Genomic DNA, 15,583 nt, shown 5'->3' with positions numbered 1-15,583 from the left:
TGTGTCATTCCCTGACTCTCTCCCCATTTCCAATCTACACTGTTCTGATCAAAATAAAGACATCATCAAAATCATGAAAATAACAGTGAGGTCATACAATTCTTGTCCGAGGGAACTAATAATTCGAGGGAACTAATAATTCAACTCTAAATGCGTCAAAGAAAAGAAAAGAAAACGGTTGAATTTGCATCATGTCATGTCTATATGCATAGATAGAAGCAATAGATCGTTGACATATTTTTTCTTTCTTTTATATGGGTTGACAAATGTTGGGCACATAAATATTTAATTTGAGATTTGGCAATATTGTAATTAATTTTGCATGAAGAATAAAGCAGCATAAAGAAATACGCAAGCGTTGATCCCATGTAAATCAGCCTCAGAGCAGACTTCAGAAAGAGCGGACCTCCCGCAAAATTCACAGACAGAAAAAGATGAATGAATCAGACTACTAACGCGAGAAGTTGCATAAATTCCGTTATGTTCAAAATATGGGCGTAAACAGCTTAGTGAATCAGGCCCATTATCTCTAAAGTCACATGATCAAGACGAATCTGTCCAATTTTTCATATTCCATCCTGATTGACGAATTCCGATTCCGAACATTGCTGGCCCACAATAACCTACCTGATCTGGCGGTGACCTGTGCTCCGAGGAGCACTTTTTCTAGTTTACATTGTATTCACAATTGTGTATTAGAGAAAGTTCCATTACGTACCAAAACATTTTCACTGTGTCCTTACAACGCTTTTCCATGGATTATATATACTGGTTAATACACTGAATAGCACCACTCCACTGCAAAGTGTGTCACCCAGTAAATAGTCAAACTAAATCCAGTTATACAACATAAAATACTGGATAACATGACACCGAAACAAACCCAGTCCCTCTCTGTATTGTACAACCAGAGGATATTAGATTTTAACAGGAAGTTTTCATGTCGTCTCCTAGCCACGTGCTGTGGTGTGCAACCAGCACTGCCACAATAACAAAATAGTAATGCAATCTGTTGCGTGTGTGTGTCCACTCCCTCCTTCACACACACACACACACACACACACACACACACACACACACACACACACACACACACACACACACAGTCCTCTTTATTATCAACGTCTCCAAAACAACATGCTGTCTCACGGTTGTCCTGTTGCATACACTACGTAGCGGTATGGTCTTACCTCACGTAGAATGGAGATATTGGTCTCTCCCTCTCATCTGGAGATCTGGGAAAACAAAAGAGAATTAAGGAGAATTAATAGAATGTATTTACAGATTACTAAAACCAGATAAGTGCCCCACCTCTCCTTCCTGGATCACTATTGGTGTTATTGGGAGAGAGTATAGGCTGAACACGGCCATAAAGCCTTTTGTGTGCACAACAATACCCAACGTGGTGCTACACATCAGCTGCTTTTGTTCAGCTTGTCTCTGGTAATTATTATGAACTATGGAGAAGTGGGGAGCACCGCCGCTGATGCTCTATGAATGTAGGATAGTGGCCTACCACTGGGACACAAGCCAACGCCGCATTATAACTGTTCTCCTGGACTAACCCATTCAATCTGTGTCATTTTAGATGGGGGTCCGCGGCCAAATACATATAATTTTGGGGGTCCTTGACATGAAAAGGTTTGAGAACCACTGATATTACGGTATTATAGCACTGATATTATTATAGCAACATAGGTTTTTCAGAAAACTGTTAGGATTTAGAAAACTGTTAGAATTTGTAGTTGACTGTGTTTACTTGACACAGATATATGTTTACTTCATGATGTAAAGGGTGTAGAAATGGAGCAAATTCCATCCGTTCGCTGCTCGGAAGGGAAATTAACACTGAGGATTTGACAGTCTATTAGCTCTGGGAAATAAATAAACACTCACAAACAATCACTAACACTAATCATGTGTTGTACAGTAGGTGTGCTTTTAATCCTCAAGACTAAACAATGGGCATCACTCTCTAGCACACAGGAGAAGAATGAGGTGTTATTGAGGGGGACTGCTCAGTAAATATTTGGCACGGTGGCGTTTTGTGGTACGTGACGATCTGCAGTGTGGTTTACGGTAAGAGGGGGCTGGACGTGTCAGGAAGGTGGGTAGGAGGGGAAAAAACACGGCCTTTCAGCCAGTCAGCAGTCACACACGTCCAAAACAAAGGATTTGGGTTTCAAGTCAGTCAGGAATCAAAATGGACCAAAGTTCACTCACCTTCCAAAGTCTTCTCACATGACACTATCTAGAAGAATTGGGTGTGCTTGCGTGTATGTATACGTGCGGGTGTTCTCTAGTGCAAGGTTTTTCGCACGTACAAAATCACCTTATGATACAAGCTGCATTTGAAACTTAATACATCACATTTGTAAATACCTAGCGGGAAGGAACTTGGCTGCAAATATTCTTTTCTTCCCAACACCCCGCACACACACACACACACACACACACACACACACACACACACACACACACACACACACACACACACACACACACACACACACACACACACACACACACACACACACACACACACACACACACACACACACACACACACTCCAATGCTCTTAGCTGGTGTTATACAGTCTGGCAAGCGTATTAAAATAATGTGTGCCGTCACTGATGTCGTGAATTGCAAAAGCGGATATCCTGCTTACCCACTACCTTACTGAAGGGGATAAAGAGCAGGCTGTGCCAGGGGGACTTGGAATAGCCCTGATCCCCCTCAAGAGGAAACGGAAAACTACCGACAGAACAGTAGAACAAGGCCATTTTCTTTTCTATGAGTTTATGAATGAATGAATGATGCATCATGGTGAATGAAAGATAGAATGAATGAATGAATGAATCAATGATTCAATTAATTAATTAATCAATCAATCAATCAATCAATCAATAACAAATACAGGACCTAGACCAAAGTCTTTGTGGTTAGAGTGTCCACCCTGAGTTTGGGAGGTCTGGGGTTCAATCCCCAGCGTCCCTGCTTGGCACACAGCATCAAGGTTTGGCTTGTGGGGGCTGTGGAACCCTCCATATGTACCCCAGGCCAGACAACCTGTGGGTTGATTGTTCTTCAGCGAGAATTGAGCTGTTGGCTGTTGCCCCTTGCGGACATAAGTACCCGCCCCTAGGACTGGCAAGAAAATCAACCTTGATTAGGTTTGGTCTAAAAACTGTCTTAGCGGCTGTTAAATCCACCATGACAGAGTCTCTGGGGATGTCCTCCCCACACTCAAATCCCCTCCCCCCAAAAACATCAGCTTTTATAAGGATGATCATCATGGCTGCTGGGCATTCTTAGCATTCCTTGGGGCATAGGGTTAGCCTGTGCCAAACCTAAAGCACTTGGCTGATAATCCTGCTTGAGCCATTCTCTACTATACCTTGCCTGAAGTGTACATTCCATCATATACATGGGTGTTAAAGGAGCACAATAGCATCATGGTTCAGGGCTTATGCTGAGCCAACCAGGGGTGTAGAAGGCCTTCTGAGGAGACTATTACTATAGAAGTGCCTTCAGTACCCGTTAACGTCTGTGTTGTTGTTTTGTCTAGTCAATAGAAAACGTGGTACGACTTTATATTAAAGGGATATTTCACTTTCAAAAAAACTTTAGGTCATTTTATCTTCTACCCAGGCTTTTGTGAGCCCTCCAGACCGTTTTTAAGTTACTTGATTCATTATTTAGATATTTGATATTCATTTTATCAGACACGCCCCCTTCCTATACAAACCCATTATAACTTAAAACTTCATTTTTAACATGTTAGATTCATCAAAAACACCTGTCCTTGGTTCTGGTGACTCACCCTGCCCTCCTAATACGCGAGGGGCCGTGTTTTTTCGATTACTTTTTTCATTTATTTTTAATATATTTTTTTGAAAATTGAAAAAATTAAATACGATAAAAAAATTATAATAATAATTGAAAAAAGTTATCGAAAAAACACGGCCCCCTCGCGTATTAGGAGGGCAGGGTGAGTCACCAGAACCAAGAACGGGTGTTTTTGATGAATCTAACATGTTAAAAATGGAGTTTGAAGTTATAATGGGTTTGTATAGGAAGGGGGCGTGTCTGATAAAATGAATATTAATTATCTAAATAATGAATCAAGCAACTTAAAAACGGTCTGGAGGGCTCACAAAAGCCTGGGTAGACGATAAAATGACCCAAAGTTTTTTTGAAAGTGAAATATCCCTTTAAGGTCGGGTCTATAATGCGTTATAACAACATTTATAATGCACTTCTAAGGCATTATAACACCTGTTATAAATGTTTATAATTATGCATAAGAACTTATAACAAGGTTTATGAAGTATTATAACTTATAATACTATAATTTATAAGTGCTGGTCATAATGCATTATAACTCCCTGGTAACACTTTACTTAAAGGTCGGGTCTATAATACATTATAATCCCATTTATATGCATTACAATGCATCATAATGCATTATAATGCTTCATAACATGTGATATAAATGTTTATAATTATGCATAACAACTTATAACAAAGACACTTTATAACTACGGTAGTTATAATGTGCTGTTCCACTGAGCTTATAATGGATTAGGACAAGCACTTAAAATGCGTTACAAACGTTGCTATAAGTTGTCATGCATGACTATAAACATTTATAACAAGTGTTATAATGCCTTATAAGCGTATAATAATGCATTATAGACCCAACCTTTAAGTAAAGTGTTGCCGAAAATGTTCAATTACCTTTAGACCTGCTAGGATTTATCAGTAGTACCCTTACTTACTAAGAGGATCAAGAGCAAACAAGATAGATGAAAGATTGAAGGCAACAAAAGATCAATTAAATTATAATTAATACAGTGTCTTAGTCGTATATTCTACGTACAGGTTGCCATAATGCAGAGGCTGCTTTTGTTTAAGATTGAGCTTTTATTAACCCATTAAGACCGGGAATGCATCGTGATTTCTTTGGCGATTCAAAAATAGCAGAAAAATTGTAGATCTGCTATTTTTGAAAATTCGTGACATTTTGTGCAAATCTTTGAATATATATTTGTTTAAGCGAACATTTGTAAAATATTTTGTTCCAGGGACCACCAAAAGCAAAGATTTGAGTTACAAATGTTCGCTTTAAAAGTTTAAAAAGCATATATTCAAAGATTTGCACACATTTTCCACGATCTTTCAAAATATAGCAGATCTACATGTATGCTTGTATATCTGCTACTTTTGAATAGCCAAAGAAATCTTAAAGATTACACAGATACTTTCCCGGTCTTAATGGGTTAATGAAAAGTGCGTTGCCATGAGTATTATTTCTACCAAGTTGCATGAGAACTGGTTTGAGCCAGCTATAATGGTTAAGTAAACTCCAGGCTGGTTAGTCAAGCTATCATTCTGATGGATGACACTTCCTCACAGATGGCCCACAATGCCCATCGCTCACACCACACCGCAACGTTCCTCACTCCCACCTGCTTACAATGGGCTTCTGAGAAACCACAGGGTTACATCACATAATTCAGTGAACCGTGACAGCTGCGTACAAAAGCCTGCATGCATCCCCTGTGTGGTGACTGTGCAACGCCCCCAAAAGCCTATACGTTCACAAGACACCACTATGTTGGTTCTGCAGGGCTGGTGGGCCCTGGCTTGGAAAGTACAGTACAGTACTAGTTACAGTATACTGTAGCTGAGGGATATTACAACGTTCATCATAATAAGAATATATCTGTTCATGGTGTACATGCCAATAATGTGCTTTACTTAAATTGATTTGCACCACTATAAATTATAAAAGCACATTGAAGCAATACTCTGATATACTGTATATAAGCCAGAGTGAATTGGGGGAACGTTTTGCAGGGAATAAATTTTCCATTTAATTCTACTATCAAGCTATTGCATTTTCAGCGAGAGGTTCAATATGGAGAAAAGCCTCTCACCCAAACACAGACCCTGAGATGGGTGCTGAGATGGGTGATTTGAACTGATGGGAGAGAGACCAAGCGGGACCTGACCATGACCCCAGAGACAGCAGGGACACCCAGAAGCAGGAGGAATGAAGGGGGCAGATGTTTATTACGGTAAACATGTAATTCAGGAGCATAAAGCCTGAGCGCATCATGTCACATGTAAAAAAAAACAGCAGATGTACAAATCACAACACATCGCAGGCAGGACACGCTGTGAGCTTGTAAATCTGCTATTTTCTGCACAAGATCGGCACAAAGCCAAATAGGAGGCTCATGTGGGCAAGCAAAGCAGCTTGTTATGACTTGGACGACAGTGTGTGACTTCTGCACAAGTTATAAATTATACCCTAATTGACACCTCCATTCCATAATCTCCCAAAACTGACTTTTTGTAAACTTATTTTGGAATCACAAAACTTTACTTTATTGGAGTAAAATAAGACAGAAAAAAATAAATAAAAATCTGGTATTCTACGCTGGGCTCTGGTAAATCCAGTTTGGGCCAGTTTGGGCCTCTCTGTGTTACAGTATGCTGACACAGTATGTCTGACACATACCTATGGAAAGTGAGAGCAAGCTGACAAGTAGCCATACGATTTCTTTCCAGATATCTAACCTCACAACCTCAGCCATAGAGCATGATCTCCAATTTGCTGTGTTTCCACATCACAGCCACTTTTAATACTGATACTAGTGTTATGTTAACCACACTTATACCCTATATACTTTAGTTACTTATTTATTTATTTTATCATTTATTTACATTGGCCGCAGTCACCCAGGGGTGGTCTCCTCCTTTTTTCTTTCTACATCAAATCTCTTTGCTGAAAACAGCCGATCTACAACGCGTTGCGACACGTTGTGAGCTTGTAGACCGGCTATTTTTGCCTATTATGACATGTCCAGAATAGGGACGCTAGTTTTCATGTGGTTAATCCATATTTTGACTTGCATTCTCTTTGTTTTCAATCACACATAGAAGATTATCACTGAAATGTAGTGCATTCCGTCCAAAAAGAGCATAGCAGGGGCGTCATTTAGGGTCCACGGGTATGGCAATTGCCAACTCCTAATGTTTGCATTACACCTAAAATTCTGTTTTTCGGCATGCTTTTTCCACTTCTCAACGTTTTTGCTGATTTTACTCTCTCATGCTTTAATGAGGCGATGATCTTTCACTGTGTGTGTGTGTGTGCATGCACGTGCGGCCGTGTCTTGTTTGTATGTGACTGTCAACTACCCTCGCAACTATTATGTTCCCATATCCTCAGGAATGCCTTTACAAAGTCATAAAATAAAATCATAACACATGTAATTCATGTAGTGTTTAGGAAACACCACAAGAAAAATACACATTGATATTTTGTTGGGAAATACTGTGAGATGTGCGTGTACGCACACACAGTCATTTCCGTTAGTCTTCGTTTGTCACCTTGATGTGGACTATCCAGTTATAGAATGTTTGGGGGATTCTGTTGCAGGTGGTTGCAAGTTTAAACAAGGCTCGAGAATCTTTGATCTGAACGGTGCTTTAGCCTACGTCACTTTAAGTTTAAAAACTCACAATAAAATTATACCTTTAAGAGACAATTTGATCCAGAATCAAAAGTGTTTTGCAGTGTCCTTGATAAGTCAAGCACTTTAAATGTGTCACTACTAACATCCATAAACATGGGGCACTCCTCAGAGTCATGTGCTCCACTGTAGCTGCCATGCAATAGTCAGCTTGTGTTGCATTGCTCGCACAAGGAGAGAGCCAGAGTGTATGCCAGCAAAGCCAGACTGAGTACGCACATTGCTGGAGGTCCCCTGTCATACTGACACTGGATCAGTCACCCATATACGACCTGATGAGTCGATTTTTAGGGTGTGGCCACTAGCCCCCCACTGCCCCAGAGATTTACAGCCACCCTGTAGTGGTGTGGAAAGCTGTTGCCACTTAATGGAGACATGCAGAGGACACCCAAACTATAAAAAGAGCTGTACAGTAGTGATCAGCCTGGCACATGAAAGAAATCTGTTTTATTTGCCAGGTACAGTATAGACCACCGTTTCCCAAACAGTGGGTTGGGACCCATCTTTGGGTCGTGGACCAATTTTTATGGGTCGTGAGTAAATATCTCCTTCTTTCCGTTTCCTACATTTAAACAAATAAATATATATATATATAAAAAGATTTTAAATAAAGTTCAAACAAAAAAATCGAACATTTTCACCAATCAAAAACATTTTTCAAAAACAAAATCTAATTATTTCCATAAATAAAACATTTTAAAAGTTTAAGAAGTCGTGAAAATAGCAGATCTATAAGCTCACAACGCGGCGCAAAACGACGTTGTGAGCTTGTAGATCTGCTATTTTCACTAGTTTGGGTCCAATACAAGAACTAAATCTACTAAAACTTTTTTTTTGAGTAGCCTGGTGCTGTTGGAAATTATACAGGCAATTGAATTAGCAATGTTGATGATACACAGTTCCAGCTCCAGTTACTCATTGACCCACTAATATAGAAACCTTTGCACAGCAATGTGTGTGGCAGGGTACTGTAATCCATCCTGTCTGTCTGTCTGTCTGCAAAATTATGCTTAATTTATACTCTGTTTGCTGAAAATAGCAGAACTACAAGCTCACAGGGGGTGGCACCAAGATAAATCTCAACTAGGTGTCTGCTGAGTGAACTACTGTGTTATATCACACTGTATATGGTGCTGACATTATTTGATCACTCATTAGTATCTTATGAAATGTCACTGGTATATTGGATAAGCTGCAATGATAGTATAACAGCCTCATTCGTTCTCAATTTAGTGTGTTGGAAAAACATTTATATTTATAGTTGGTCTGTGCAATACAGTAGAAGATGATACACGGACTTGTCTTGTCGCATTAGGTATAATACATCAAATACTGTTCACTAGACTAGATATCATTTTATTATATTTTATACTTACTTCTCTCTTATATGCTTATTTTGAAGGCCATAATTCTGATTCAATCAGGTCCAGGTGTGTTAGCTTGCTAGCTAGGGCCAGTGCTCATCCAAGCTGCATCCTCCCCAACAACAGAGAGACACAGCTGTAGCCTTGCTATTCCCAGGGCTGGAGACACTTGAGACTGAATGGCTCTGGTTTCAGGTACTTAGAATACGCTTTTTGACATGACAGCAGCTCATTGCAACACAGCTTTAGCCCCTCAGATGTGAGATGGCAGCCGGATGCTCCGGATTCTTCACCCACACCCCAAGGGTGATATGACATGTCATCTACGCAAACAGTGGCCATAACCTATTTACCACACTTAGGTTATGCCTTACCTAGGATTCCACATGGGAATGCTGTGCTGGTACCGTGTTAACAGGTTAAATATGGGTATTGTTTAAAACACTGACATAATTTGTACAATCAGATTGTTCGCAGGCCACTTCGAGACATTTTCTGCAAAATGGGCCCCTCCCGCAAAGTTGGAAGCCAATCATAGACAATCAGAATGGAATATGGCAATTCTGACTGAACAATTTTTATCACATGACTCAAGAGATAATGTGTAATTTGAACAACGTAAAATGGCTAATCAGGCACAAATGGGTGGGGCCTATATGGGGAGTTGCGTCATATTCTAAGGAAAGCAGGGTGCAGGCCAAAAGGTGAAATGGCCTGCTGTAGCGACACCAAGAGTCCAATTTGAATTTGGGGTGGACGTTCTTAACACATTGGGTGCCAAACACGGTTCAAACCGTGTTTTCACAGAGTAGCGCTTTGGTGCCGAACACGGTTCAAACCGTGTTTTCAGTCTTTTAGTTTTTTTTCGTTTTTTTCCACACGGGGGGGGAGGGGGCTGGAGCAGCACTGGAATCACCCATGAACACTCTAAGAAGTAAGGGACCCGATGTGTTAATTGGCCTACTGCGAGTGCGCGTGCAAAGTTTCATGCTGATCGGTCCAGCGGTGACAGATAGACAGACACACGGACAGGGGCGAAAACATAATCCCCACCCTCAGCTGTTCTGGCTTGGAGTTGATACTAAACTACACAATGAATGCATTGTGTAGTTTAGTTTCTTTCTGGCTGGTTTCTTGCTGAAAAGAAATTGCTACGAGAATGTAGAGAAGTGGTTCTCAGCTGACTTGGCACTGGGACCTTGATTTTGAATTGTCCAAGAAGACAGTAAGCAATGTAAAGACTGGGCTCAGACATCAAATAAGGCATGATGATGCGTCTCATTCTCATTTTTTTTTATCATAAGCACTGACCTATTAAGGGCCTCTAGACTCCCGGACGGGGTGATGTCAGAGGGGGTCCGGAAAGTTCCATTGTCCGGGGTGCCTCGGTGGTGACCTGGGTGTGAGGCAGTCGTCTCCATCATCTCCATTGGGCTGGGGCTCCTCACTTCCGGGGTCAGGGTGAGAGACAGCGGTACAGGCAAGGGCCTCACATGGGGCAGGCCAATAGAGGGGCTGGGATGGGGTACTATGGGCTGTAATATATTCTCAGTATTCCCCTTCCTCACCTGTGGAACAGACATGGAGGTGAACAACAGGTGAGTCTCGTGACGGGGGAAATCTGAGAAGTTATGAGGTAAGCGATACGTACCGGATAGTATTTCAGTTTTAGCATATCCATTCAAATACAAGGGTGTGTAGACCCATACAGCTCATCATTAGTGCTATCATAACTATCAACCTTTGCTCAGGTTACTATGAACCATTGCATTTGAGGATGTGCTGTGGTGAGGCAGAGTGGGGGTAATAAAAGACCAATAAAAGCATGGCAGCAAATGAGCTCCCAGCCTGTAAAACTGAAGGGTTACAATCATGTTTGTCTTACCTTGCTGACACAGACTGGGTATAAATTACATCAGCCGTCTGCTGCCATGCATTACTTTAGTAGAACCTCAACCTAATGACAGACTATTATTATTTATTTTTTTACATTGCAAGTAAACCAAGTTACACTTTTACAAGAGTGATAGTTGCATGGAGACAGAGAATGCATAACATTTATAATGAGCTGCCTGGTCTCTTGGTGTGCATATTGTAGGCTTGTGCCTGTCTGGCAAAAGGACCTAAATGAGCATTCTATCTCTCCTACCCGACAGCAGACTGGCTCTAAAATGGGTTTGAAGTATTGATAACAGGAAAAAGCCAATGATTTTGAATAAAAGCTTGGCTATAAATAGTAGTCTGTAGCTTAAACACTGAATTACCCACATAGCGTCCCTATTCTGGGCATTGCATAATAGGCGAACATTCTGTGAAATAGCAGATCTTCTGTACAAGCTCACATCGCATCATTTTGTCACGTGTTGTGAGCTGGCAGATCGGCAAAGGAAAGGGCCAAGTACAGACTCCTGTGGGACCCTGGTCAACAAAGTATTTAGGATTTATCTGGTTAAGAGGCTCTGCTTATTTTTGTTTTACAATGATCAGTGGAACATTTCTATTTGGAGCCTAAACTAATTGTTTTGCCTACACTCTATGAATGATGCCTCCATCTAGCCAGGGGTTGACCAAGTTAATGGGGGTGATGGTGGAAATAGCCCCCAAAGTTCTCTTTAGCTCTGCTGGTATGGATTTTTCCCCTCAGTACTTGTTATTTGATTGAGCTAAATTTGTCCTCCACAGCATGCCGTAGGGAGAAACCTTTCGCAACAATCCATAGTTAGGTCCCAGTCCCACATTTGTCTATTAAGTGATTTTTGTTCAAATAAGCGTTAAATAGCCCTATATTCTGATACTGTAGTAATCATTGCTGATTAGACTAGAATGTTTGTTCAGTAATAGGGGTCTCTCTGTCTCTCCAGCTCTTCAGTAAACACAAAATGCATTTTGCAAATGGGTACTCTATGCTGATTGGATAAAACTGGCAACCCACCAGAAAATGAATGTTTTTTTAAGGAATTGGAGAGACAGGGAGACCCCTGTTATTGAACACTCTATAGCAATGAGTACTCTATAGCTATGGTTTACGTACTGTATGTATTAGTTATTATTAGATTATTGGTTTACTTATGTATTACTAATTACTTTATTATTAGATTACTATTTTTATGCATTTGATGTATTATGTGTATTATGATGTGTTATCTTGTGTCCCTGCTTACTGTAAATCGCTCTGGATTAAGAGTCTGCTAAATGCCTAAACTGTAAACTGTAAACTGTATGAATATAGCTTTAATGTTTTCACACAAAAAAAACATACTATCTTTAATTATAATTAGATAAAACACAAATGAATTTAGTTGTATAAATAAATAATTATAGTTAATGAAACATTGTGTGCATCAAGTTTGTAAAAAATGTGACATTGTGTTCATACATTTCCTGTTTCACCCATACAAGGTTCAAACTAAATTCAAACAAAACAACAACATTGAAGAAGGAAGTTGATGGAATAAGGGCCAGATTGACCTCTTTGAGCAAAAAAAGAGGAAGTGACCTGGTTTCTAAATCAAGGATTAGCTAATCATATTGAAGCATGTGATGAAAATCTCAACACGGCAACATTAAAAAACAGGAGAAAAAAAGAACAAGACATTTGCCCATACATGCCCTACAATATAGGGACACCAGGTTGAAAGTAGTTAACTAGTCATGATTTGACCCAGTTATTATGCTTCCCCCCCTAGGTAAGTACACTGCTGTACCTGCATCTTCAGGCTTACTGCAGTTTCTGTTTCTGTATGTTTATCTACCTGTCAAGACACCGAACACACCTACAAAATAATGGCCAGTGCCCAGTTGCCATTACATTTGCTGTGGATTTTCATGCTCCCATGAAGAAGAAACCTGTTGATTTTGCTGACCCCCTGACCTTTCCTCTAACACCACCATCAGGCCAAACTTTACATTTTCAAATGAGAATTCTCTTGACCCCTTAGATGTACAGACACAACATTTGATGTGCACAACCATGCTCCCAAGAGGAAGGAACCTAAAGATTTTGGTGACCCCACCACCTTTTATCTAGTGCCACCAGCAGGCCTAACGATCAAATTGGGGACATTTGTAGGCCTTGGTGGAGGTCTGCACTCTCTTTGCATTATTGCACTGTTTACAAATACCTTTGGAATGTGTTGCTTTCCTGGTGAACAACAAGCCACAATACAGGACATTTACGTTAAAGGCAATGCTATGATTGACACGTGTATGGCACTTTTTAAATATAAGATTGCCTGAGACAGACTAACGCTGAAGCTTTGAAAAATGTAGGGCAGGTTTCCTTTCTGGGAAGATTGCACACATTTTATTGACAGGTTTCACAACCGAGAGAGACAGCATTTTCATGTGCCAGGCCCTCCAGCTCTGGGGCGTACTCTGCTCGGGGGCGTACAGCAAACACACGTCTCCTTTTTCCTGACAAACTAGGTTAATTTACAGCCTAACAGAGCAATAAAATTCACAAAGATGATTATGCTAATATGCTAATAATTCATACTTTGTCGTCATAGTGCAGAACATAATGAGCTGCACATTATTCTCACGGTGCATGCGTGCAGAACTAAGTGTTGTTAATGTGCCAATAACATACTGATATGCCATCTGTCATTTTAGGTGTCTCCAAAGTTTTCTTTTTACAAAGAAATCAAAGGCTTTCACCTGCCATCACGAATGGTCAGATCAAAGTACAGACAATGTATTTTAATACTCATCAGTCTAGCTACATGATTCAGCTCCGGTCCACATTGCTCCCAGCCAGTGACACAGGTTATTAACAATGTCAGGCCAGGCAGCCATATCATTAAGATAAAGGCTGAAATACAGCCAGCAGGGAGGAGTTTTGGAGGTAATCCACACGCCGCATAATGGGAAAGGATGGCTTTTATTCGTCAGCTATGTGAATTGTTCAGTCATAAAGGTTAATATTAACAGCTGTGATTAATAACGTTGTTAGAGCAATGAAGCAGCCATCTAGTTTATCAACAGGGGATTGTGGGAGTGGTTTACGAGTGCCAAAGGAGCGAACTAATGTTGATAACAGTGATCGGCTGTTGTGAAGAGGTAGGAACCGTCGCACACCAAGTATGTTTCGGAGAGTGAATTGTGTCTATTACAAGAAATAGTACTCTGCTGAACAGTGAGGATGTTTCGCAAATGTTTGCTGATTTGTGGGTGCACTGTGAAATCCACACCGTAATATATCTTCAAACTCCAGTGTGGTCGCATTCCTTTTGATATAATCTATGTAGGTTTAGGTTACACACCGATTAGTCTGACAAATGGCCTAATTCCAAATAAATGATGGCTTTAAATCAAGACAACTTTCATTAATCACAAGAACTAATGTGTGTGTAGTGGTCTTTTACCTATAGGCCCATTTTCATAGGTCGCGAGTAAATATTCCCTTACTTTTTGGTTTCCTACATTTTGTTTTGAATTATTATTTCAAATGACTATCGAAAAAATCCTCAAAAAATCAACATTTGTCATTAAGAAATTTCATCATTGATACATGTTTATCACATGAATCTAGAGACAATGAGTAGCGATTTGTGGGTTGTGGACAAAATTAGTAGGAGTAGCAGCAAAACGTTTTGAATATATGCAAAATGGTGAAAGAAATTTCAATTGGATCTCCTGAAAACAAAATCTCTGTTCCTGACCTTGGGCCTGGCAGAGAGATAAAAATAAGCAATGGTAAATGTCATTGACTTCCAGAAGAAGACAAAACATCCTCCATCAACAAGGCCTTATTTTTCCACTCCACCAAGCTTAATCCCATTGTCAGCTAGTTCAGCAGTGTTGCCAGGTCTGCTTATTATAAGCGACTTTGGGCATGTTTTTCTGTAAATTATTGGTAGTTGTGGGTTGCGTTTTTTGGGACTTGTTTCTAAAGTGTAGTTGCTTATTTGGGCTTACTTTCTAAATGTGTTTCTCAAGCCATTTCCATGTCAAGGACCCCCAAATTAATATGTATTTGTCCGCAGACCCCCATCTGAAAAATATTTTGTGGCCAGGGACCGCCAAACAAGATTTGTGTTGTTCAAATGTTTCAAAAATATTCATAATTATTCAAAAAACTTATAAAGAAATAGCAGATCTACAAGCTCACAGAGTGTCGCATTGCGACATGCTGTGACCTTGTAGATCGGCTATTTTCAAATAGCCTATGGATATGTTTAAAGTGCTCATGTGGCCTAGTCTTTTGGGCTTGTTTTCATAGACCTGATTGCTTATTTCTCTCGCAAAATCTGGCATCATTGTAGTTCAGCACTTCTATTATCTTGTCTCTGGCGCTCCACGTGATATTAGACAGCATTCAACGGATGCAGTCTTGGCCCATGCCTGTGCTTATAACAGCCAGGGAAACATGAATTTCAGTGGCCTGTGGTAGTAACAGTGTGAATGCAGAGTCTTAACAGATATGAATACTTAATGACTGTCATGTACAAGCTCACAAAGCATTCCACACAACACCGTGATGCAACTAAGTATAAATTATTGCTTAAATGGTTAGACTCATCAGCACTGGGGGGGGGACTAAAACAATGTTGTCATGTAACATTTTTTTCTTAATTAGGATCTATATGAGGCAATGCAATGATATATGTTGTAGTATGTATGCAATGAATGCTTCTGTCAAAATCCAATAAACAAACGTTAAAAAAAGAAAA

General features: G+C 40.1%; 1 protein-coding gene across 2 annotated transcripts in view; it reads right to left on the bottom strand.

Moving 5' to 3' along the window:
- fam13a (family with sequence similarity 13 member A) overlaps positions 1-15,583 on the bottom strand; it is a 90,955-nt gene that overhangs the window by 44,581 nt on the left and 30,791 nt on the right. For both annotated transcript variants that reach the window (XM_080456309.1, XM_080456310.1), the window contains exons 8-9: positions 10,224-10,480; positions 1,191-1,235 (exon numbers count right to left, since the gene is read on the bottom strand). In XM_080456309.1, coding sequence (XP_080312435.1) covers positions 1,191-1,235; positions 10,224-10,480 — 302 coding nt within the window. The remainder of the gene's footprint in view (positions 1-1,190; positions 1,236-10,223; positions 10,481-15,583) is intronic.

This window comes from Gymnoscopelus braueri, assembly GCF_963280865.1.
Source record: "Gymnoscopelus braueri genome assembly, chromosome: 2".
Lineage (NCBI taxonomy): Eukaryota > Metazoa > Chordata > Actinopteri > Myctophiformes > Myctophidae > Gymnoscopelus > Gymnoscopelus braueri.
This window is presented reverse-complemented; position numbering and strand designations above follow the sequence as displayed.